The sequence below is a fragment of the Lissotriton vulgaris genome, chromosome 11 (genome assembly GCF_964263255.1).
Source record: "Lissotriton vulgaris chromosome 11, aLisVul1.2, whole genome shotgun sequence".
Taxonomy (NCBI): Eukaryota; Metazoa; Chordata; class Amphibia; order Caudata; family Salamandridae; genus Lissotriton; species Lissotriton vulgaris.
The window spans coordinates 957,884,336-957,911,167 of record NC_141699.1 but is presented as its reverse complement, the minus strand read 5'-3'; the positions used below and the strand labels follow the sequence as shown (position 1 = coordinate 957,911,167).

At 47.3% G+C, this 26,832-nt stretch overlaps 1 protein-coding gene across 1 annotated transcript in view; it reads left to right on the top strand.

Moving 5' to 3' along the window:
- SLC33A1 (solute carrier family 33 member 1) overlaps window positions 1–26,832 on the top strand; it is a 235,993-nt gene that overhangs the window by 78,843 nt on the left and 130,318 nt on the right. Inside the window, exon 3 of the mRNA XM_086944123.1 lies at window positions 18,203–18,393. Coding sequence (XP_086800249.1) covers window positions 18,203–18,393 — 191 coding nt within the window. The remainder of the gene's footprint in view (window positions 1–18,202; window positions 18,394–26,832) is intronic.

The following is a 26,832-nucleotide window of genomic DNA, read 5'->3' as shown; positions in this document are numbered from 1 at the left end:
GAGCCAGAAGTCACCCCACGAGCAGCGGAGCTAGCGCTGCCTCGCGGGACAGCTGGTAGAAAGGCCGCCAGCGCGGCATTGCGAGGCCACGCCCACTTCCTGGCCACGCCCACTCCCCCGCCTATAACTAGCGCTGATTACTAGCGCAGGTAGCCACATACTGCACCTCTGAGGCGGAAGCCGGAGGCACTACTCACTCGTCTGTTTTAAAATATCTTAAATTGTGTTACTTTGTTTTTTAAACACTTGCCTGAATCGCCCTTGAGCTTGTGAGCTCATAGAGCCAGAAGTCACCCCACGAGCAGCGGAGCTAGCGCTGCCTCGCGGGACAGCTGGTAGAAAGGCCGCCAGCGCGGCATTGCGAGGCCACGCCCACTTCCTGGCCACGCCCACTCCCCCGCCTATAACTAGCGCTGATTACTAGCACAGGTAGCCACATACTGCACCTCTGAGGCGGAAGCCGGAGGCACTATTCACTCGTCTGTTTTAAAATATCTTAAATTGTGTTACTTTGTTTTTTAAACACTTGCCTGAATCGCCCTTGAGCTTGTGAGCTCATAGAGCCAGAAGTCACCCCACGAGCAGCGGAGCTAGCGCTGCCTCGCGGGACAGCTGGTAGAAAGGCCGCCAGCGCGGCATTGCGAGGCCACGCCCACTTCCTGGCCACGCCCACTCCCCCGCCTATATGTGCCAACCACGCAAGCGCAGCGGACGAGCGCAGCGGGAGCGCCGTTTGCGCGCCGAAGGCGCGCCTAAGGCAAGCCCGTCTGCGCCCGTCCGCGACCTGCAGCGGCCCAGGCCCCGTCCCCCTGTCCAAACTATCTCAGAACAACGTGGAATTCTCAACTACACAGGGCAGGCGCTACTACAGTTGAATAAGAGGCTGCCGCCAGTATGTGAACACACGCTGCAGGTGGAAAAATGGCCCCTAAAGTGTGTGGGATGTGGACTTACATTCCTCAAAGACCAAGCGACGAAGAAGGAACGTAACAAACTATCTGCCTTATTGCTTAACTGCCGATCGATGAAACGCCATAGCCTGCACATTTACGACCTACTGCTGGATGACAAACCCGACCTAGTCTTCTTGACAGAGACTTGGCTGGATGATCAATCCATCCCTGATATCCTAGAGGCCCTTCCTCCCGGCTTCAACATTCTGCACATTAACAGAGGAGATCAAAGAGGGGGTGGGATAGCCATTATTCATAATAGTGACTTACCAGTCTCTCTCGAACCGACTTCCATCAATAAATGCGAAGCGGGGCTTTTCTCTATTATGGTGAGCCCCAACTGCACCATTAAGGGCTACCTTATCTATCGTCCTCCGGGTGCAGCTACTGCGTTCATTGAAAGCCTCATGGAAGCTCTAACACTATCTGCTTTACGCCATAATAAATTTATGATTGTAGGAGACCTTAACGTGCACTTGGATGATGTCAATTGCAGAGAGGCAGCTTCCTTAATTAATGAACTGAGAACCCTTACGTTTGCTTTAGCTGACAATAGAGCCACTCATCAAGCAGGACATTTGCTGGACCCAATCTTCACTAACTGGGAAGACATAAGTGTCTCTGCTCCGACTAAGATTCTGTGGTCAGATCACTTTGTGATCCCATTTAAATTGAGGAAACTACCCAACAGGGGGCCCGTACAGAAACCCCCCGTCATCAGACGCAGGGATTGGAGAAAATTCAGCCACAACGCTTTCAGTCAAGCCCTTGAAGAGAATCCTCCAAAGCTCAGCGACAATTTGGTAGAGGCATACAAGATTTATGAAGATTGGGTGCAAGGTGCGCTGGATAATGTAGCCCCTTGGACTCATAAAGCCATGGCTCGGAGCACGAAATCTGCTCCCTGGTTCACCGCTGAGCTGCGTGCCGCTAGAACCAAGTGCAAAACTGTGGAGCGTAGATGGAGGGTGGAATATGTCCCCTCACTACGCGAAGCCTATAAGAGTGAACTAAAGCTCTACCACTCCCAGATCAGGAAAGCTAAAAGAGAGTACTATAGTAAACGGATAGATTGTGCGGAAAACACATCTAAAGAACTTTTCATGATTCTAAAGGAACTCTCAGCCCCTCCAGTGAGTTCAGGGGAAGCCCCCCCCACGCCTGAGTCATGCAATGACATCGCAGACTTCTTTATAGGGAAGGTAGAAAAAATCTATGCATCGTTTCAGACTAACTCTGAAGCTATAAATCCCTACCCTAAGTGCGGAAAGAAGGTCAGGGAAGAACTTAGGAAATTTGTGGTTCCCCAAACTGAGGAGCTTATCAATATCCTGTCGAATATTCACTCAGGCTCTCCCCTTGATGCAGTACCAGCGAGAATTCTTCGTAACCACATTCCGCTGGTAGCGAAGCATATAGGTAACCTGGCTTCATTATCTTTCCATGAATGTCTAGTTCCGGACAGCTGGAAACTGGCCCAAGTCGTCCCAATTAGAAAGAAAGCCCATATAAGCATCACGCAATTAGACAACCTGAGACCAATCTCCCTCCTTCCCTACTGTGCGAAGGTAGTGGAAAAATTGGTCAATAGACAGCTGGTGAGCTTTGTGGAGGAAAACATGCTCCTTCACACGTCTCAATCAGGATTTAGAGCTAAACACTCGACAGAGACTGCCCTACTCCTATCGACAGAACTGCTGCGAAGTAAGGCGGACGAGGGTCATACGGCTGCACTAGTCCTATTGGACTTAAGTGCGGCGTTTGATACCGTATCACACCCCGTATTACTGGACCGCCTTAATGAAAAGGGAATAACCGGTCCTGCTCATGAGTGGCTGGTCTCCTTCCTTAACAACAGGAGATTTCAAGTGCACTGCCCACCATATAAATCCAGTGTAAGATGTCTCAGGCAAGGGGTTCCTCAGGGCTCGATCCTGAGCCCCACTCTATTTAATCTGTACATGGAACCCCTTGCCAAGCTGGTGGAGTCATATGGTGTTGCAATAGTCTCTTATGCAGACGACACACAACTGGTGATCAATCTATCCCGTGATCCAGTTGTGGATGCTGAGAATTTCTCGGCCTGCTTGGTAGCACTTGACGGCTGGATGAAACTGAACTGTCTTCGCCTTAATGGCAATAAGACGGAAGTTCTTATCGTAGGCCCCTGCCCTTCCATTTGGACCTCCGCCTGGTGGCCTACGGAATTGGGTTCTGTCCCAACCCCAGTAGACACAGTCAAAAACCTTGGCTTCCTTCTCGACTCTAAGCTAGCATACACCAACCACGTTGGGAAGGTTGCCGGAAAATGCTATGGACTCCTGAAGGTCCTGAGGAAAGTCCTTGACCTTTTGCCCCCCAGCTCCAGAAAAACTATGGTTCATGCCTTGGTCACCTCCCACTTAGACTATGGGAATTCCCTTCTATGCGGACTTAGTAAAAAAGGCCTAGCACAGTTACAACGCGTCCAGAACGCAGCTGCTAGGCTGGTCCTCAACCTCCCTAGGAGAGCCTCTGGGAAACATGCATTACGCTCCCTCCACTGGCTCCCAATGAAGGAACGAATCAAATTTAAAACTATGTGTATAACCCACCGTATAGCTCACAAAAAAGCACCTCTATATCTCCAGGACCTGCTTCCTGTCTATCACCCCTCACGTTCCTTGAGGTCGATGGGCAGTATGCTTTTAGTGGCGCCTCGGATACATAGAGCGAGGATGGGAGGTCGTTCCTTTAGACACCATGCCAGTAATGATTGGAATAACTTACCCATCGATTTGAGGATGGAGCTGTCTGAAACCAGGTTCAGACAGAGGCTGAAAACCTACCTTTTCCCCAAGCTTACTTCAGTATAGGAGGCCAGATACTTCTTCTGTGTTCCAGCGGATGAGATGCAGATAGGGCGGTCAGCGCGGGGACGCACTGTTCTCTGTGCAACCATGCGCTTAATAAATGACATTAACTAACTAACTAACTATGTGAACCGCCTCAAACCTCACTTTAAGAGGTCGGATGTCACCATGCTCCTGGCTACGGATGAGGGGATGGAGGAAGAGAGTGATCCTCTTCCTGACCTCCTGGCAGCCAAGGAGCAAGATGGGTCAGTGGATGGAGTGGTTCTTTCGCTCACCCTGACCCCAGAGCAGCAGAGAGACTGTCGCCAGGTGTTGGGACAGTTTGCACCCCTGTTTTCCCTGACCCCAGGAGTCACCAATTGGTGCGTCCATGATGTGGACACTGGAGATAGTCCCCCGGTGAAACAGACGTTTTACAGGGGGGCTGACCAGGTCAGGGCCAGCATCAAGGAGGAGGTTACCAAGATTTTGGTGCTGGGGGTGATTGAGCCATCCACCAGCCCATGGGCTAGCCCGGTGTTCTTAGTACCAAAGGCTGCTGCGCCCGGTGCCACCCCAGAACTTAGGTTTTGTGTGGACTACCGCGGGCTTAATGCGGTCACCAAGACTGACGCATACCCCATCCCCCGAGCGGATGAGCTTGTGGATCTGTTGGGGGCTGCCAAGTGTCTCAGTACATTTGATTTAACTTCTGGATACTGGCAGATTGCCTTAACTGAGGGGGCCAAGGAGAGGTCGGCGTTTTCAACACCCGAGGGGCACTTCCAGTTCAGAGTCATGCCCTTTGGTTTGAAGAACGCCCCTGCCACCTTCCAGCGGTTGGTCAACCGGGCACTGGCCGGGCTGGAGCAATTCAGCGCCGCCTATCTGGATGACATTGTTGTGTTCAGCTCCCTTTGGGAGGAACACCTGCAACACCTGTTGGAAGTGTTGAAAGCTCTGCAGAGTGCAGGCCTCACTATCAAGGCCAGTAAGTGCCAGATAGGGCAGGGATCTGTGGTGTACTTGGGACACCAGGTAGGGAGCGGCCAGGTGGCGCCCCTACAGGCAAAGATTGATACCATTCTGAATTGGGGGCCCCCCAAGACCCAGACAGAGTTGAGAGCCTTCGTGGGACTCACCGGGTATTACCGGAGGTTTGTCAAAGGTATTGCACCATTGTGGCCCCCTTGACAGGGCTGACTTCCAACAAGCAGCTTGAAAAGGTGATCTGGACTGATGCCTGTCAGACAGCATTTGAAACCCTGAAAGCTGCCATGTGCACCGCACCCGTGCTCAGAGCCCCTGATTTCTCCAAGGAATTTGTGGTGCAGACAGACGCTTCAGAGCATGGGGTGGGAGCAGTGCTCTCCCAGCTGAATGAAGGGGGTTGGGACCAACCTGTGGTCTTCATCATCAGTAGGAGGCTGCTCCCCCGGGAGCAGAAGTGGAGCGCAATTGAAAGGGAAGCTTTTGCTGTGGTCTGGGCACTGAAGAAGCTAAGGCCCTATCTGTTTCACTTCCGGGTTCAGACAGACCACAGGCCTCTCAGATGGTTGATGCAGATGAGGGGGGAGAACCCTAAACTGTTGAGGTGGTCAATCTCCCTACAGGGGATGGACTTTACAGTGGAACACCGCCCTGGCACGGAACACGCCAATGCTGACGGTCTGTCCAGATTTTTCCGCCTTAGCGATGAGAGATCCCAAGGGGTTGGGTAGTTCCCCTCACTTTCAGCTGGAGGGGACACATGTTAGACCTGGCATCCTTGGCGTGGTTTCCCCTGACTTTCTAATCTCTACCTCCTATGTTTTTGATTCAATGCTGGATAATGTTTTGCTGGTTTAGATGCTTTGGGCCCTGGGCCACTGCTGATCAGGGCCAAAGTGCCAGTGCTCCCAGTAGGGCCTGCACTGATGTAGGGAACATGCTTTAGTAGTGAACTACTGCCAAATTCGTTCTTCACTGCAGCAAGGCTCAGGCCCATAGTAAAGTATGGGAGAGGGTGGGGTCCCCTGTGTACCTGCCTATCTTCCCCTAGGAGCAAGATAGAAAATCCAAACTTGGTCTCTTAGGATTCAGAAATTAATAATACATTTTTTAGTAGCGATGGTTTTTCAGTTTGGTGCCTGAAAGTAGCACTTTTAAAAAATGACTATTTTCCTGTCCAGTCTGCCTGTGGGCCTGCCTGGGTGTGCGAGTTCGAGGGAGTGGGACAGGATCTGGGAAAACTCCAGCGGTGGGATGATACCTGACTGCCCTGAAGGTTAGGGGGAGGAGTGGTGCTGGGCTGAACCCTGCCTCTTGAGATACCGGCTCCCCTGTCTGCTGGATGACAGATGTCCCTTCCTCCCTGCTTCAAAGGAGAAGATTCCCCGGACCCAGGAGACTCCCATCGGCAAGCTCCGGACAAGGGCGACCCGCGCCTAAATCATAAAACCTCAAAGGCATCAGAGACCGTGTACTGCATTAAAGACAGACCCCGCTCCCCAGAGCGGCAGACTACTTCTGACCGAAGAGGAGACGCCCTGCTGAAGAGGACACCGTAAGAAGACCCCAGGAACAGTGCTGCCATTGCTGTGTGTCTGGAAGCTGACCTGCTGTCGTGTCTTGTCCTGCCTAAGAGGGACCGTTGGGACTGTGCTGTGTGCTTTGTCCCCCTCCGACCAGGAGAACTCTCCAAGGGCTAGAAGAAGAGCTAGCCTCCTGGCCCCAGAGTCCAGGGACAAAGAAACTCTGCCGTGGTCATCGCCTTTCCCCCCCCTCCTGGCTGTGTGCGGGGAAATGACTTGTTGGTGACTTGCATTGCAGAGAGAGCGAGGGTGCTGCGGGAGCTCGCGGGCTCGTATCCTCTCTCCCCAAACTCAAACTTCAGAAGGCATCGCCAGAGCCCAGGAGGCCCCACTCCTGCCACTAAACAGGAGTGCCGTGGGCCCCTGACTCTGCCCGAGAAAACCCGGCGTCGCCCGGGACCCCCAGCATCGATCTGCGAGGCACCGGGAGCCGAGAAGAAGAGGGGAGGCTCGCCCCAAATCGCCGCGCTGGGATTGGACGGCGGGCTCTGACCTCACCGCTGGGATTCCCTGAAGCCGCGCTGCGGTTGGCTGGCGGCCCGCCGCGTCATCAGAAAGCCGCGCTGCGGCTGGCTGGTGGCCCGCCGCGTCATCCGAAAGCCGCGCTGGGATTGGCCCAGCACGTCTGCCACGAGCTTGGCGTCCCCAGGAACCTGGGAGCCGTCCTGCCTGCTGTACCCCCCCCCGCCCCCCCGTCCCCAGGTTACGCTCGAGTGTGGGCCTTGGACGAGCGCGTATCCACCTGGGGGTAGAGGGGTACGATTAGTGCGTGGATCGCTGGCGTCGGCCGGCGCTGAAGGAATCGATCGCCGAGCCCTCCTGGGAAGCCCGTACCGGCTCCAGAGTGAAGTACGGTACCGGGCTGAGAGGAGGTCATTGTTTGGACCATCACCAGGGTAACCGTCCCGAGGTACATTTCATGGGGGCAGTGTATTCTTACGCACCCACGCGCCCAGGGTCCCCATGAAGAGAGGGGCAGTCCTTTTCAACCAAAGACTGCTCGGGGTGCATTCTGAGTTGCCCAATCTTTTGCAACAGACTTGTTTTACGTTCTAAGAACACTTTCCATAAGAAGAATACTTTTGTTTCAAGAAGCCTATTTTATGTTGGTTTATGTCCGTTTTAAGTCTGCCTAAAAATATATAAAAATATTATTTTTATATCAGACCTGTGTGGTGTCCGTTTGTGGTCTTCATTATCATTACTGAAGGTGTTGGTGCAAATACTTTACTCATTGCCCGGGAGATAAGCCTGTCTGCTCTGCCAAGCTACCAAGGGGGTGAGCGGGGATAATTTTTTGACGTACATCCACCTTGCCTTGACTGGAGGAGAGGGTCCCTAGTTGGTCAGAGGCCGTGGCCCTACCAAGTATGGATCCCCAATTCTAACAGGAACCCACACTTAAAATACAAAAGGCAAAACTACAGTGTCCCAGAAGTCTGTGTTCTACTTGTTATCAAACCCAGACTTGGCAGATACAACCTGGGATAACTTGGCAGAAGTGTAGTCATACAATATGGAATAACTTGGCAGAACTATTGTCACATGCCAGGATCATCTCAGAAAGACTTGCAGACTTGGAACAAAGTCATTCTATTGACAGCCTTACCCGAGAAATGTAGGCAAATCAGAGGAGTACTTAGGCACATGCCAGATTACCTGTATATCCAACTCCACACCAGCACTGAATTGCATGATGAAAAGTATGCAATGAGTTCAACAAATTAAAGAACTGCGCCTAATTAGAAGTATTTTACTCCTAGTTTAAGACAACATGGTTAAGCGTATCTGACAAGCTGTAGTAATTTGCCATCCAGCCCTTATGTGTAATTGTAATTGATTCACCTGCCAGAATGGCATTCCATATGGCAACAATTTTAGATGAGGGAAAACTCTCTTATCTGCCTCTTCCTGCCAACCTTGCTGCCCCACGGTAGAAATCATAGTCCTGCAGCATTAGGCTGGCCATACTGTTTATTACAATTTTTTATTTCAGTACATTTTTTGTGTTTCACCAAAGCATATTTTAACAACTGCATAGAATTTGTGTTAACATCTCCATCAATACCTGCTGAGCATGGCCTGCAACCGCGAACTCAGCAACACAGCCCCTAATAACCATTCCAAGAGAACTTTGTTTGCAGATGTAGTGAATGAAACGAGACAAGATTTACGAAACAGTTCACGAACCATACACATTAAATAAGTCTACATCATGTCTTTTGCTGTCTCTAGCCAAGCAACTAAAAGGGTGGTGCTGAAGCACCCAGGCAAAAATCCTAAGATTAGTACTGCTGCGCCACTCACCCGCATCTATTGAATCCCACGGCTGTTTGCGTTGAGGACGGAGTCAGGGTCCGCGCAGCTTCTAACCTGTCTGACTGCTGCCTCCCCGAGGACTCGCTGGTGTGAGCGAGACCTGCATTCGGCAGTGTCTGTCAAGCGCTCCCAGCTGGAGTCCTAAGGGTTAGAGGCAGAGGCTTGGGCAATTAATCTTCATCTGCAAGCCAGGGGACTGCGAGGACCAGCAACCTTCACGTTGCTAAGCTGGTTCCTCTTTCCCTGGCGGATACGCCCACGGACACGCCCACCACCGACCACTACATAATCACCATCAATTTACCCGCGACGCGGGACGCGCGTGGGTCGCAGCTCGGGCGATGACCGGGCAAAGAGCGGGCCGTTTTAGGCCGTTACAGGCCGGATAGAGCCGGGCAGGGCCACCCCCCTAACATGTCCTCAAGGGGAAACAGAAGTAAGACTGCAGCAAAGAAAGGGAAATTAACAGGCCCTATAGATAGTTTTATAACTAAGGCTAATACCTTTATAGACCAGAGCATTACACTCATAGAACGGAGAGTATCCCAAGACCTTCTCGAGGCCCGACGATCCTCAATGGGCCATCTAGCAACTGCTAGAACACCAGTTCCTGCCAAAGGCCAGAGACATAGCGAGGGAGCGATTAACAACAGGCAGAGCCTCCCAAATATAGTCGATCTATCGGTGTTACAACTCTCAGAATCTCAATTGATGACACTGATCTAGAAAAAACTCCTGACTTAGCTCCACACCCCACACCAGAGGAGGTGAGACAGGAAAGAGGGAGGAGGGAGGGAGCCATAAAAAAGAAAAAGAACTACGTAGAGACAAATAAAATACCAACGAAAAAACAAACCCCATCCGCTACAGAGGAAATAGGAAGTACACTTAGTCCTCCCTTGTTGGGGAACCAGAGTAGGCATATTGTGAGTATACATCATGATGCCTCACCCACTATGAACTCAGTGATAGCATCTGAGGACTCTCTAATAAATGAAACTGATTGTAATTACAATCTTGACTTGCTGGAAAAAATTGAAAATCTTCTTCATAAATTTCTCTCACCTATTCAAGAGACCCTCGCAAAATTAGAAAAGGCTGTAGCAGAACTTAGTCTCAGTAAAAACTAATTCTACTTCAATTTGCGAACAAAACTCTAAAAAAGTACAAAAACCTGGGGTACAAAAATTGGCAAACATAACCACTGTGGCCCAAAGAAAAAAGTCGACTTCTATACCTACTGCAAAAATGTTGACCCCTGTACTTACCATAGCTCCGAAATCCCAAGCTACAATACCAACTAACAATAAACCATCAGGTACTGTAGCCGCAACAATCCCACCAGGGAAAAATAGCACCCCCAGTACTTCCATTACCACAGTTACAAAAAGTAGACCACCACCAATTAAACAACCTCAAACACATCGACCAAGAGAAATACAACAACAGGGCGAGACACGACCAGTAACACTTCCACCAGAAGCGAGTCCCTTTGTTGCTATACTGACAGGGGTACCAGAGCTCACGAATCAAAAACACAAACCAACCTGGTCTTTAAAAAACAAAATACAACACTGGCTTAGCATAAATCGCCCATCACCACCCCCCTACTGCTCCACCAGAATTCTGATGGTCAGAAGAGCTCCCTGGGTCGGTCATGGTAGGAAATCAATACAGGGGGATTGCGTCCTAATAACCTTCGAGGACCCCAGAATAGTAGAACATATCTGCTCAGGAGAGGGCCACACCATAAACGGGGGGGTAGGAATAAAACGTCTTTTTTTTTACCCACCCATATTTCAAGATGGCCCCTCGCAAACAGAGGGACCTTGGTATACAGTAGGCCCTCATCATCGAGGCAGAGAAAGGGACGAATGGAGAGGGCAAGAGCAGTGGAGAAATTATAGAGAACCCTCACGATTGGGATGGCTGGAATGGACTGCCTTTAACAAATATGTATAGTGGCCTAGAGTGTGTTGACTGACCACCACAGCCAGAAGAACAGCCCCTTAACACTTCTGATTCACTGGCATTCCCAGACACCCCTCTAATCCCTGAAAACCCAGCTATTCCTAGTATCCTACAAACAGATAAAACCCTTAAAAACAATCCACCAACTTTGAGCCTGATCTCCTGGAATATTGCAGGACTACGGACAAAGGTGGAGGATGGGACTATCATGTACCACGTACACAGTCACCAAATAGTCTGCTTACAGGAGACATGGTCACAACTAGAACAGCATCTACAGGGGTATAAGACATACTTTTCCCCCGCGCTGGTGGGACAAAAGGGTAGACCAAAGGGAGGACTAAATATCTATGTAGCTAACACCATTCAAAACATAAAAATAAACATCATTGAACTGGACCCCAACTTCCAGATCATTGGTCTCTCTCTACCTAAAAAAGAGCTCGTAGTCATCATTAACTTCTATAACAACCTCGAGGAAGCAGAACTCCAGAGAGTTTTGGCTCACCTTTACAAAAAAATTGACTACCCTTAGACAGAAACAAGAAGCAAGGGGTGTGGTATCTATAATATGGGTAGGTGACTTTAACCTACATCAATGTACCCAACCAAAGCAAAAATGTCCTGGTATGGTGACAGAGGAAGGTGATTCTCTTATCCATTTCTTACACAACAATGCGGGTAGAACAATGAACGATCTCCTATCAGATCTGGATCTCCAAATAGTAAATACCTTGGATTACAGAACCAGCTCACTAGCACCGACCTATATAGGAAGAGGTTTCAGAACCACGGTTGATTATATTATAACATCAGCAAGCCTACAACCTAGAGTAAAAAACTTTGAAGTCACACCCAACTCCCAAAGTGACCATGCCATACTCAAAATGGAAATGACTATAAACCATCAACAGACTCCTCCTATGACGATAGCCAGCGCATTGACCCAGGAAAATATAAACATGGGCAAATTAAATGGGTATTCAATAAAGTGGGGGAAGATAAATCCAGAGGAAATCACTAAAGATCTGATAAAATCAGTATATCCCCAAATCAAGAAATGCCTTGCTACGTCGATAGAAGATGAGGAACTTCTTAATAACTTTGCTCAAATCATGGACAAAATAAAGTCTCTACTTACAGCGAAGCATAAAGCTGGTCCACCCCGATTAAAAGGTTGGTTCAATCAAGAGTGTACCCAGGCTCATTCAAAACTTAAAATAGCTCTAAATAAAGATGAAAGGAATCCTCCCACTATATCCGCCTTAAGAAAGGAATATCATAAAATTAGAAAAAAGAGAAAAGCGGAACTTAAGCAAGCCCTTTGGGATGAACTTCACACTAGTGCACAGGAAAAAAACAGCCAAGCCTTCTGGAGAATAATAAGAACCCCTTTTCTGGCTGACGACACAATTCCAAAAATTGAGTGGCAATAGACGCATCAGAATGGGTGTCGCACTTCTCTAAAATCTTCCAAAAACCATTCTCTGACCAAGAAATAGAAGAGGAAAAAGCCATACCCCCAATATACCCTATCGATATAGACTTTGAAATCTCTGAGATCCTTCTGGCCCTGAATTCAACTAAAAGCGGAAAAGCTCCAGGCCCGGACGGAGTCCCGGCTGACCTTTTTAAATATAAAACAGATCTTTGGGCCCCGATCATTACAAGGGTGTGCACCGCAGCGGCAAAGAAAGGAATTCTGGAGTCGTGGACAAGGTCCGTTATGGTACCGATATTTAAGAAAGGTAACCGCCAGGACCCTGCTTGCTACCGCCCAATATCTTTGCTGGACTCATTGGGGAAGATGGCAGGCAGGGTGATCCTGGAGCGACTTCAGGATTGGGTGGAGGAGAGAGGTATATTATCTGATTTACAATTTGGTTTCAGAGAGGGATTTGGAACTGTGGAACAAGCCCTAAACCTTTCCGTTATCCTTGGAAAATATGTACACGCCAAAAAAGATAACCTTTATATGATTTACGTGGACTTGTCCGCGGCATTTGACTGTGTCTCTCATACCAAACTGTGGTCCCTCTTAGCCCAAATGGGGGTAGATCCGCCACTCCTGAACTTTTTAAGGGAATTGTATTCCAATCCCTCTGCTAGAGTCCGATATGGCACAAAGGGAGAGTTGACAGCGTCCTTTAGAGTAGAGCGCGGAGTCAGACAAGGATGTGTCCTGGCGCCTTTCCTTTTCTCCCTCTACACTAACAACTTGGAGGTAGAGCTTTTGAAGGGCGCCCGGGACCTCCCGCAGGCAAAACATCGCCCGATTCCCGCTCTGCTCTACGCGGATGACGCTGTCCTCCTGGCACGAACTCCCTGCGAACTCCAAAAGACCCTTAATAGATACTTTCAATTTATGGGTACCTTAGATCTTCACATAAATGTGAAAAAGACTTTTGTGATGACGGCAGGTGTTGGGAGAAAACATCAAAAAAACATTACCCTTAATACCCAAAAAATAGACTCTACAACTGAATATTGCTATCTGGGAGTCACAATGGACAATAAACTCTCCTGGAAAAAGGCAGTGGAAGCCAGGAAACACTGCTTTAAAAGAGCATTAGCTGCATTGGTGACGTTCTCACAAAAACTGGGAAAACGACCGCCCATGGAACTGTTAGCAATACATAAGGCCAAATGCCAATCGACAGCTCTATACGGAGCAGGTTTATGGGGTCATACGGATGTCACTTCCCTGCAAATAGCAGAAAATAACTTTTTTAGATTTCTCCTGTTGGCCCCAAAGCGATCTTCAACTTATGCCTGCCACGCTGAACTTGGTGTCCCACATATCGAAGATCTTGCAAAAATATAACCGCTACTCCTATGGCGTCGCATTTGGACTTCAGAAAAAAATGACCTCACCAAGACGATATTGGTAGATGCAATGTCATTGGACCATGCTTTAAAAATCAAATGGTTAGCCTATATCAGGAATTTCTTCATCGACCTTGGGGCAGAGCAATATTACTTAAATCCTGAAAAAATCGGAGAACTCGCAAAGAAACAACTAAAAATATTGGCCCTGGGACACTTGGAAAATCTAAGATTACAATCTGAAGTAGGCAAACCGTCCGTTCAACACGCGATAATGGTCCAATCCACCTTCTCAATCCAGCCCTATTTAACTCTTAACTTTGGCATTTTTGACCGCTACCTCCTGATAAGATTCAGACTAAATATGTTTCACAGATTGGTAGCTTTTTCAACTCCAAACGTCTGGGATCCGAATCCACTTTTATGCCCCTGTGACGAAAAATCAACACAAACTACCCTCCACACTGTCTTGTTTTGCAAGTTTTATCAGGAACATCGCAAAGTTTGGCTATTGACTCTGTTAAAATCTTGGGGTCTTAGGCAATGTCGTTCTGCCATGTTGAGCTTGCAGCTCTTGGACACTGAAGCCACCTGTTACCATGTTCTTAATTTTCTGAAGTGTATACATAGACACAGAAAAAATCTTTAAAGTAATCTTTTTGAACAAATTAATGATTTCATAAATTAGATGTGGAACTTTCTTGTTATATGTAATCACCTTGCACTTTTCTCAAAACTGTTTTTATCATGTGTTGCTTTTATGGATTGCTAACTTTGAAATTCCGAATAAAGGTTATTATTATTATTATTATTATTATTATTATTATTATTACTGCTGCTCTTAGGGTTGGAATGCCTCCTCAATGTCTCTCAAATCTACGTCCTGTCCTACTAAATTCAGGCAAAAGCTACAACTTTACCTTGCTTTTCCAATAATTTGGTTCTCCTGCTACCATTGTTTCAATATGAAATGCCCGTCCCTGCCCCCCACCCCTTAGCACCAAGAACCTTTCTGTGTATTTGCCACTCTCCAAACTTTGATTAACTTAGCAAGCCACCCTCCTAGCCTTGGCACTTCTACAAATAAAAATTCCCAAACTGCCCCTGCTTACTTAGCAATACCACTATTCTCCATTCTAATCTTATATATGAATACACACCACATCTTCATCTTTGCATGGCTCTCTCCAGAACCCAGCATGCTGGCAGGTACTGTGCCTGTTGTTGTGCCTAGACACTGTGCATTTTACCCCATACCCTTGCTCCTTCGGACACCTTCACCTGACCCGTGAGGCAGTGCAGCTCACAAGGGAGCCAAGATCCTGGTGCAAAAGGTGTGGTTGTCCCAAAGTCACTCCTGGCTTGATGCCTGCCTTGTTGCGTGAGAGGTGGTTGAGGAGACCAACATGGCACCTGAGGCAGCAGTGGGAAACAAGGGACAGCTCTCCTGGATTACATCGAAGATACACGCTGGTCCTGCACCTTAATATTAGAAGCTTCTGCTGATGCAGCACTGAAGGGAGGTGGTTTAGTCTGTGTAGACACTTGCCAATTGGACGGTGAAGAAGAGTGCCCAGTCTGCAGGAAGATTGGGACTGGCAAACACATAACTTCACATGAATAAAACTCTCTTTATGTTTTTGGTTGAGTCAGAGTCCCCAGATGGTTGACACAACTTCCTGGTTGAACTGTTGGCAGCCAGTCAAATCTCACAATGAGATCTGTGCTTAGGCTCTGCCCAGATATCTATAAATCCTTTTTCTTTATTAACTCAAAACCTACTGAACGGATTTACACCAGATCACAAAAATCACGCTTTCTTTACCAAGATCTAGCGTTCTGCCAAATTTGGTGTAATTCTGTTCAGCAGTTCAGGCTGCAGTTGTGTCTGAAATCCCTATGGGAAATTGCATAGGGAAAATGTGTCTTGAAACCCCCATTTTTTCTTGCCTCTATAGAGGAACAAAACATTTGCTTGTTGTGAAGCATGTCTTACCCAAACATTGTGCGTTCGTCCATCTACTCTATCCATTCTTCCGACCCACCAACCATGTGTGATTTTATGTGTAACGTTTAGTCTGTGGGTGCCTCTGAGTATAAGGTTTCCTTCTTATTTGTTGCCTGTGATGTCTGTTGATCTCCGGGCATTGATATCTCCATATCTTTTGTACATACATGTCCATATCTATGGGTGACTCTGTTGATCACTTGGAATTGATACGTCTAAGGTTTGTTTTGTCAGCCAACGCCTCCATAGATTCCTCTGTTTGCCTACCAGGGTATATATAATGTATTTTTGTTGGTTTTGAATGTGGTTAAGTTGTTGGTGCCTCCATGGGTTGTCTGAATATTTGAGGGCCAGAATTTGCATTGATCCGTACACATGCATGAATGAATTTCTGTTAGTATCCAAAATGCATGATTCCTCTGAGTGGAAGCTGAAGATTGAATCGACGTTCGTACACTACTCGTTTCTGTATCTCAAATGAAATCTAATCTTTGTCAACTCTAAAGATTAATCTTGAATCCGTCCAGCCATTTGCATTTCTCCCTCTGTAGGTTTTTGTCCCACCATCCTTTTGTGCCTATGTGTGTATTCTCCGTTCCGCAACTGGATGATTTATTGTGTAACTCTGTGCTTTCGCTTTCAATGTCTGTGTGTGTTATATGTGCTCTGCTGGCCTGTGTGACATGGATCTTACATGTCACTTAGTCAATGTGTCTGTAGGTCTGTGTACATGGGTTTCTCAAATTTTTGGCCATTTGCATTGGTACCTGTCTGACTTGGTTTCTGCATACAAGTGTATGTGGGTGTTGTGTGTGTTGGTTACTGCATGTACATATGATTTATATGCACAAGTGTGACTGTCCTTATGGCTATTATGTTTATGATGTAAGGGGATATGTAGTTTAAGTTGGTTTATTTTATTGGCTTTTCCAATGTATTATGTTTTCATATAACTTTTATTTTCACTGTCCGTTTATTACTTTAACAAGGTGGTATAGTCTATGTTAATATGTTGTAGTTTATGAATCTCAGTTTATTTAGTTCTTCATTGCAATTTGTGAATTGTATGGGTCTGTGTGCCACACAATGCCAAAACCAATGCTATTGGCTTTATTTCCGGTTTGTAATTCCCACTTTAAGTGAACAAGGTTATTGTTCCAAAATGAGGAATCGCAGCAGTGACGCCAACCATGCCAGTGACTGATCACAAATGACCGTTGACAGCTGATTGAATCCTGCCACTGTTGCCTCAGATATCACAAGGTAATAGCACAGTTCCAAACATGTGTACATTAATAAATACCCAATACAACTCACTACCCCATTTTGTATTTGTATTTACCGGAAGGGCCTGATTACGAGTCTGGCTGTCTGAGGACCGCCAGATTTGTGAGGGTGCGATGGTGGCGGTCCGACTGCCCTATTAGGACTTTGGCAGATGGGCCACCATTGAATCACTGCAGCCACAAGGTAACCGCATTCCCTGGCAGTCCCACGGTGGTCTGAGGGCCGCAATATGCTTGGTGGTACCCTGAGGCACCGCCAAGCATATTGTGACTTTCCTCACTGCCAGCGTGTTCTGGCGGTTCTTCCTCTATCTAACTGCTGGTGGTGAGGAGGGGGAAAAAGGGGGGCCTACAGGGCCACCTCTTGCCCCTGTGCACAGGGGTGCATGCTGGGGGACACTTATTGTGTCCCCCTGTAGTTTTGTTCCCCCAGTGCCTGCATGGGAAGAAATGCATGACATGGTGCATCCCTTTCTGTGCAGCAAAGTGCACTGGCTGTCCCACTGCGGTGCTGTTTAAGGCTCACTTTGAGCAGTTAAACAGCACCTCAGCAGGACCCCCAAGCTGCCCACCTGCCAGATCTCAAACTTACTTGTAATCTGGCGGGCAGACCGCGCCACCGAAAGTCATGATCAGCCCTAAGAATGTCTTCATGGAAGACGCTTGAGCCAAATTCTAATCTGGGGAGTGTAAAGTAATTAAGTCAGCCAACTTGTAATTTCATTTAATTGGTTTTAAAAAATATTCTTTTAATTATTTGTATAGTGCAGATTTTGCAAAGTTACTTACCTCAGTTCTAACCTTTGCCCATTTCCTCAAGACCTCACTACCCTGCTAAGTCCCCTTTGAGGAACCATATCCCAGCACCCCACAAGGGCCCATGGTCTCCTGACCCTGCCTCCTCCACCAGACCTCCCTACTCACCCATTGTCAACGTAACACCTGTGAAACCTCTCCATCTTCCCAACCCTTACAACCAGTGCGGTGGTGATCACAGATTGGATTTCCTGCTGTTCCTTGTCACTCCCTTTCTAGTCTAGACATCCTGCAGCAGTACATTGTAATTGTTGGTATGCCCCAGAATGGCTAAACATGTTTTGTGTGTGTGAAGCTTTTGCTAAGGACGTTTTACAAATTCACCTGACTTTGTGGGCCAAGTTTAAAATGTTGTCCTCCTCTAGTTTTAACTAAAACAAAAAAAGTTACGTTTTTCGCTGTCTGCCTTTCATTTTCGCTCCCATGTCATATTCTGCTTCCATTTGTCTTCTCACTATTTTTGTGTGTGCATTTAAGTGGCGAAATTCACATAAGAAAATTCCTGACTCGAAATTGATGGCTGAAGTCTAACCTATTCTGAATCCAAGAGTTTAAGTCACCATTGAGCATTTATATTAATTTTAGAGTGGTTTTGAAAAGTCTGCTTTTCTTTCAGATTTCATGTTTTTCTGGGGAGCTGTATTTTTAATAACTACCACCCTGGTTGCCTTTTTGAAAAAGGAAAACAGTAAAGGAAGGCCACCCAAAGAAGAAACTCAAAGCATTAAGGAAACATACACGCTGCTTTTATCCATCATCAAGATGCCTACCGTACTTACTTTCTGCCTCATGATCTTAACAGCAAAAGTGAGTAGGCACATGTGGGTTATTTGCATATCGAACTGTGTGGTATTTTTCACTCCATTGAACCAATGATTTTTTGTGTGCTTGCTACACTATATTGTTTTTGAAATTGTAAAAGTAACACATGCTAAATCAACAGAACTGATAATTCATTTTATTGCTAATACGGGATTGACATGCATGTTTGTTACGTATGATTTGGATTCTTATGAAAATAGGTTGTTGTAGTTGGTGGACGAACTCCTTTTTAGTGGAATACAATATATTCATCCCAACAACTTGTCATTCACATCAGAACCCATAGACCTCACCTGCAGGGTCACACCGGGATCATCACTCAGCCCCATACTTTTCAGCATGTGCTTGACTCATCTGGCTAACATCAGAGCCCACGGAATCAACGTCCATTTCTACGCTAACGACACCTAGGTCATTTATTTCCTCTCTGTCAACACCGCCACCACCAAGACAAACCTCAAACAATACATTACCAGTGTGGCCAAATGGCTGAAAGAAAACTGCCTCAAGCTCAACACCCTCAAACTGAAGTGCCAGTCTTCGGAAATAAGTGCTCACCTTGGGACTCCACCTGGTGGCCCTCCGAACTTCGACCCACACCCACCCCAACTGACCATGCTAGGAACCTAGACCTCTTCCTGGACACCAACCTCACCATGAAGTCCCAAGTCAACTCTGTCACCTCCTTGTGCTTCCACACCCTCTGCATGTAATGTAACCTCTTAAAGAGGCACCCACTGGACACCAGATGCACCCTAATTACGAGCAGATTGGACTACGTCATTACACTCTAAACCAGCATCCCAACTCATCTTCTTCAGTCTCCAAACCATCTAAAATCCACAGTGAGTCTCGACCTCTACCTACTGCGCTGAACCCACACCACACCATCTCCTGCTCCCAGTCTAGAAGTGATGTCAGTTGAAACATCTCACACGCGCATTCAAGTCACTACACACAACACTTGACCCGCATACCTCAATCACTGGCATCACTTCCACCAACCCATCAAATAATTTCACTCGATATCCCGCTTGCACACACCCCGCATCCACAGAAGCAGAACGGGAGGCTGATCATTTTCCTACCAAGCTGCCAAGTCCTGTAAGGACCTCCCCCAACACATCAGGGCTCCTCCGCTTCACTTTTTAAATTCCGCATGAAGCTAAATACCTGGCTTTTCAATTAGTCTTCTTGCGGTACCATCAAGATTGCCTGTACTGAGGCACAGCCTCACTGCACGACTACACTCACCTACTCAGTGCCTGGATACGCTCACAGGGGACCAGCACCTTTCATTGAACACGTCTTCACTGAATGTACATTTTTTAGGTACACACAGATCGGCAGTCCAGTGATGCTTCAAATTGCTACCCAAAGCATCCGGGGATGGCAGCAAAGCAAAGAGCAAGATTATCAGGTGACTTCATGGTAGCCGTAACGACAGGTTACTGGAGCCAGTACGGTCAGCTGAGAAGCCAATCAAAAATCTTTTGGAACAGATGCATGTTCAATGACACCCTGAATTGTAGGAAAAAGTTTTCATAATGGAATCCAGTTGAATGGGAATGAGCCCTGAGCATAGAGTGTTCTATCCACATAACTCCTTGTATATGCAGCGACTTATAAGTGAAAATACAGTTCTGCATATACAGTCTGTTATCGGTGACCATCCTTGGGTGCATAGTGAGCTAAACTGGCTTTAACAAGTTTTTTTTAAGTTTGCTACGTACCGTGAAAGGCCATTAATGTATTTCCTTCAACACTATACCATGTTTGTGCAGGTGTAAAGAAAGCATAAATAGTATTGACATATTTTGGACTCTTTTGGCCAACGATGAGATGGGCTACCTAGTTCTGCATTCCTTGGTGTCTGACCCTAATCTTGGAAGGAAAGCCTTCTGATGTACTTTTGGATTTCTGCAGATCACCACAGCTAGAGATTCTTTGGAACAGAAGCACCAAATGCAAGTTTCTGTGAAGGATTCCTAGAGTGTAAGTGTAGAGGCACCTAGTCAGTGTCTCTGGAACAGATCTGCAAGCGGTAACCAGACTAGAGACCACCACGAATACTTAGGGCCCGAAGACGCTCCATGGGAATTTGGATGGGTACAAATGATCTGACCCATGGCCAATCTCCGCTCCTGGAGTTATTGTGGCGTCGTGGATAGCCCTGGAAAATCGGGGTGCATTAGGAGCATGTTCAAAACCTGTATCTAAGTTGAGGCACACACTTTCATTCCTGTTCATTAGGATTACACAACTTCTCTCCGGACCACTAGGAAGGACCTGGTTTACCTTTATATCACCCATGATGATTGGTACTCCAAATCAGCCCTGAAGTTTTTTCTTCTTCATATTTGCCCCATATTGCATTGTACATACATTGTGATTGAGTCTGACCGTCTACAGGGGGTTCTCTTGCCAAGGAAATGTATAAATGAACCTACCATTTTATAACATATGGGATTTCTAGGCATTTATGAAGGGGGACTAAAAAAGAATCTAAATACTTGGTGGTCTTCCAGCTTAGAGTGGAGGAATATTACTCCACAAAATATAATATTTACCTACAAAATAACTACATACCCCCACTAAATAAATACTGGTACAACATCACGTGCTGAGAAATGACACCATATTTACGTTTGATAAACATTTCTTTATATGTTCTAGCTAAGAGTCCATTGGAGCCGCCATGCTATTAATATGATGCTATGTGTGCCAGCTTGCCAAGGGTGCGTTTCAGTTATGCTGGACAACATCTCAATGTTAGAGTAGGGGAGGAGTAATCCTACTTTATAAGGTCTGTGCTGGTCACTGAAAAAAGACTGCATACTTTGGGGAGGAGGCTCCTCCAAGTAATGGTGCCTTTAGATATCTACTGAGGTACAGACATTGTTACAATGTTTGTGTCTGCTTTGTCTCAGTATGAAAGCCACATATTGCCATACCAGTTTCACAAGTTCCTTAGTTTGTAAAGCACCTGTCATTCCAAAAACCACATTGCCTGCATTTGTAAATCAATGTTTTCATGCTAGATTCCACATTGCACAAGCACTTAGAGCAGCATTGTCATGTCACAACTTTCTAATCCGGTTTTCTTGGCTCGGCCATAACACACTGAATCCTATCTCCATAGACGATGAGCTGTGGATTACCATTTCAGTTGCCTAAGTTAAACTAACTCTACTGCATATTGGTTACATCTCTCTTCATAATCTAGTTTGAGCTGAAATTAGGCTTCATTATAGCAGAGCCCGTACTCCCAGTGGAGAAGCTTACTGACCACTCCTGTACTAGTAGAATACACTATAGTAGGCCATTTCCTAGGAACTGTTACTCCTGGTCTCACCCTTGAGGCGACGTAGCTGAATTTGGTGCATATACTCACCCCACAATATCTTTTAATATTTTTTTTTAAACCAATTATTTTTATTGGCAGGAATAAAGTTGCAGAAAACGACAATATAATACCAATGCTTATGATACATGCACCAAAACCAAACAGTACCAATATATGGGAGGGTGGTGGGTGGTGAAGAAGAGCGTTAAGGCAGAACGAAGAAGTAGGGAGGGGGGAAGAGGAGGTGAGAAGAGAAGAGACTGTGGGCTGGACAGGCAGAGCTCTAGTACAGTGAAGCGGGTGTGGGGGGGAATGGATACAACAGCTGACCTGTGGGCGGCTACGAGGAGGAATCTCCGCGAAAAGGTGGGGGAGAGGTGGGGAAGTGGGGATGGGGTCATCCTGCAGAAAGGGGGACCATGTGAGAAGAAGAAAGATCAGCTTTATCCATCAAGTCGTAAATAACGTTCTCATCGGACTCGGTCTTGTACATTGCCATGAGCCATTCCTCGTGCATCTACTGGAAGCACCAGTGTTGTAGATTCTAAATGTTGGCAGTCTCTAGTAAGCGAAGGGCATGGCAGGTCAGCTGGGGGAGGTCTGGCAGATTATGGGGGAGAATCAAGGGACCTGGGAGAGGCGAGGATACATAATAGATTTCCGAAGTTTAGACCCCTCCGCCGTCCTGAATGTATGGATAGTAAGACAATCTAACATAATATGTACAACATCGCAGGACGCTTTGTTGCACCATCATCATGCAGAGTGAGGAAGCAATCCCTCAGCCTGAGACTGTGGTGGGATCCAGTGCACGCCCTGAAGAATCTTGAAAAGACTGACCATCATCCGGGCCTTCCGGACTTCCAGCCCAGCATTCTAAGAGTTCGGTCTAATCCTCCTACTCATATTCCACCGGTAGGCGAGCCTGCCAGGTCTCCCTGGGGATGATCGATTGGGGCCGGGAGTAGAGGTGGCGGATATGGAGGTTGTAAAATGTGGACATCACACACATAAAGTGGCCCCAGGTGTTAAGGTGAGAGAACGCCGGGGGATAGACCAGACTTGGGGACGCAGTTTGCTCAGCAGGCAGTGATGCAGTTGTGTGTGGCACCATCACTGAGTGTGAGACAGGGCAAATTTACCCCTCAGTGCTTCAATAGACTTAAGGCTGCCAATTAGAGGCCAGGTGCATGAGGATCCCAGTTCCATGCCAAGGGCCCAATCCAGCATGGTTCCCCCTATGCTGATGCTAGTGTTATTCCAGAAGGGGTCTTGTCATGGAGGTGTGCATCCACCGAAAGGAGCTTATGGGCCTGTTCTAAGCCGCATACATGGCAGTCAGTGTGGGGTTCCGAGTCCCAGTGGCGGCTCGCTAATAGTATCACATTCTTCAAGGCAGCCTGCAGCCCCTTAGTGTAGGCCATGTAGCAGTGGGGCAAACCAAATAAGGATAGATTTGGGACAATGGGAACTCACAATTAAACAGTTTTGCCTCTTGTAGACTCCTGGGTCCATGTCTCTAGAAAACTGTCTATTCTTTGGCTGTTAATGGAGATTCCTGTACAGTGGATCCTTTTTATGATGGTCTCTGAAAGGATTATTGACTAGCCAGGACTTATTCATACAGCTGACTCAGAGTGGAGATCTTGACCGTCTCTGTATGGAGCCACTGGTCTTCCTTTAGGGTAACATAATGTGTATTTGATCATAACCTTGACCACCAAGGGGACGTGACTAGGACGCGGATCATGGCGGACGCGTGAGCAGTCGGCTCGGGCCCATCATTAATCCTGTTGTATCAACCATCTGGAAAGATAAGTGACCCAAGATGACCTATTTACCGCTGGGGGCATGATGCAGTGGTGTGAAGCTCCCCCCCCCCACCCCCCACCCCATGGCGTGGAACCACAAACTAGTAGACAGAATGAAGGATGTGGGATAGGCAATAGAAGTGCTGCTGCCAGAACCGACCATTACATCCCGTTAAATTAATTAACTGACTGCTAGGGTGTCAAAGCTTGAATGGAGGGCCGGAAATGTTGCATATAATAACAGGAGGGGGGGGGGGGCGGTGCAGAGTGCATAGACATGGTGACCTATCTTGGGGGTTGGCTTTGAACCATGGTGGTGCCGGGAATGCGTACACAGTTCTTTGCCATTGGGAGGGACCATTGAGTTCCATTGTGCCCACTAGTGCCAGGGCGACCCTCACCCTGAGATGGCAGGGGTCCTGCACTACATGGATTGGTATATCCTAATCCCAAACACTTGAACCAACAGCCCATATGTGATCGACAATAGTAAGGTATCTATATTCCCAGACTTCACAGCGAACGTGCAAGCCCAGAGGGCTTCATTCTTTGGGGCGAAAAAGGCCCTGCGAGAGGAAGGCATCTAGTACTCCATGTTCCCAGCCAAATGTCGGATAATCCTGGAGGTTAAGACTCACTTCTGTGACACCCTGCAGGCTGTATGTCCTGGTTGGCGGCGTACAAGACTGGCGCAATGGGAGAACCAGAGGCGCGCGAGCAGACCTGCTCGGAGAAGGTTACTGAGAACCATCAGGAAAACTACGCTAAATAAACACACCTCATCGCAGACGGCACAAGAAAGGATGGCGGCATTACAGGCAGTGGCAAAGTTAATGTCGTACCAGACAGTAGAAAGATAGAAAGAGGTACAGATGGGTCCTCTGACCACAGACTCCGTCAGACATTGCAGCGCCGGTCTGACGAGGGGCAGTGAGCCGATGATGACACCGGACACCCTCCAGTAAGGGTGTGTTTCACGCTTATTACTTTGGGTGTGTGAGGCTCTCTAAGTTCCGACTAGGGAACCCTTTCTTCGCAGCCACGGTATTTATAATACCAACTCCTTGCTCCACATTGTTAAACGCTCCCTGGGGAACTTTGTACTCTGCTGCTAGCTCCTCTGACCACAGAACGGACCACTCAACTGGGTCCAGAGTGATACTGTACTTCCTGTGGTAACCCTAGATTCAATGGACAAACTGATTTGACTCCTGTACTGCTGACTGGGATCTGCCCTGCGGTAAGATGGGGAACAGTAGACTGTGTCTTGCCTCTGCAGAGGGGGGCATGAGATGTCCGAGTGGGGCGGCTCGCAGCTGGGGTGGTGAACACTGGCCTCATGATACAGAGGTGAGACATTATTTTGGTCTGGGGCCATAAGCCGAACACTAGTCAAAAAATCTCTTTAAGTGATGGGCTGAAGGAGGAGACTCAGGTCTACTGCCCTATAGCCAGATTGTCCCCACTAGGGAACTAGGTGTGGCCATCTACTCTTAATGTTTTTCTTTACCAGGTTCGTGCATTCAGCAGTAGCGAGGCTGCACTGGGGATCAGGAGTTACTCTCTTGGGGTGTTTGGTGATTGTCCGGCACCTACTATAGCTTTTATTGAGAATGAAGGGGGGTTGAGGTGGGGAAGGGGCTTGGGAGCCAAGGGGATTGTTACTTATACACATGTCGCGCAAGAGACATCTTTACCATGAGGTGAAACTATTATCCTAGAATGTAAGGGGAATGGGGACAGCGGCTAAGTGCCATAAAATTCATAGCAACATTACCCCCAGGGGGGTGCATATTGTAATGTTGCAAGAGACTCCCTTCCCATCGGAGGGTGGAGCCTGGTTGTAAAGTCAGCGGCCTGGCCAGTGGTATGCCACCTTCTACTCCGGATTCTTGAGGGGCGCACTATTATGGGTTAGCACGCCTTTGAGGTAGAGCACTCCATTATTGATCCTAAAGCCAGATATGTAATAGTTAAGGGTAGATTGTTGGTAGGGTGCTCACGCTGGGAAGCGTTATGCCCCGTACCAGGACAAGCTTCAGTATCTCAGGGCTCTGTCCCCGCCCCTCTCATCTATGGGTACAAACAATCTCCTTTTGGAGGCCGACTTAAACTGTGTGACCTCTACATAGTTAGATAGGATTTCCCAGACTAAAGGCAAGGAGGGTGGGCTCGAGATTTGCAGACCTGGCCCTGGTCCTAGTGAGAAAACAGCACTAATATGGATACCGGTGATGTGTCCTACGGTGGCAGCTTGGGAAAGATGTAGATATGTGGACTAATGCGGAGGAGAGGGCATTACAAAGGAAGGATACCTGAGGGGTCGATGCTGCCCAATGTTGTATGTGGACAGAGGTGCTGAGATCATGGAAAACTAGAAGTGATGTACATTTGAGTGAAAGTGTGGACACAGAAAGCATGGAGGGTTCCCCCTGAAATCCTGCAAGAAATATAGAAGACTTAATTTTTGGTGACACTGACCAGGCGGCAGGGCCCCCTCTCCCCTTGTAACTTGCAAAGTTGCTTCCTATAGTGAGATAGTGACATGTATATCCCCCCTTGCCCCCCCCCTCCACCAAGGAGATTGACTCCTATAATGTTATGGGACAATGGACAAACCGGACAACGCACGGTTGAACAGTTACCCTGAGTTTAGGACTTAGTTTTTCATATGGCTTGTTCAGTATGTCTAAATAATGGGAGACTACTTGTGACTCCCAAGCGGTCACATAGATGAGGGGGAGCAGGAAGTGATACAGAATAATTGGCATTTATGCAATATATTGTAAACCGTACACTTAGACATATGCTATGTATGACTCCAATTCACCTGTTTGTAAATGATGCCGCCAAGTAAGTCTTTTGGTATTTTCGAGAGCTAATGGATGTTTGTTATTCAACTTGTTTTATTGACCTAGAAAGCATGAAACACTTAGTGGACCCACTAGGATTTAAACCTGTAAGCATGGGGTCAAATAAGGTAGCCGGAGTTTATTTGTTAGTAGAGTGAGCCACAAAACCCTCATCTGTCTGTTGACAGGATAAGTTTCTATCTCTCGATAGGATTGCTGAGTTTTAGCGCTTTCTTCCTCTCTAATGATGGAAAATCATGCCCTGGCACCTGCAAGAAAATTTTAATAAATGTTGAATACAAAAGCAAATCTACTAGCCTCTGCCTAATAACTTCAATCTTGGACATCATCACATATCTCCCTAAACATCCAGCAAAGCCAGGCCTGCAAGTGAATACTATGCCAGATGTATGCC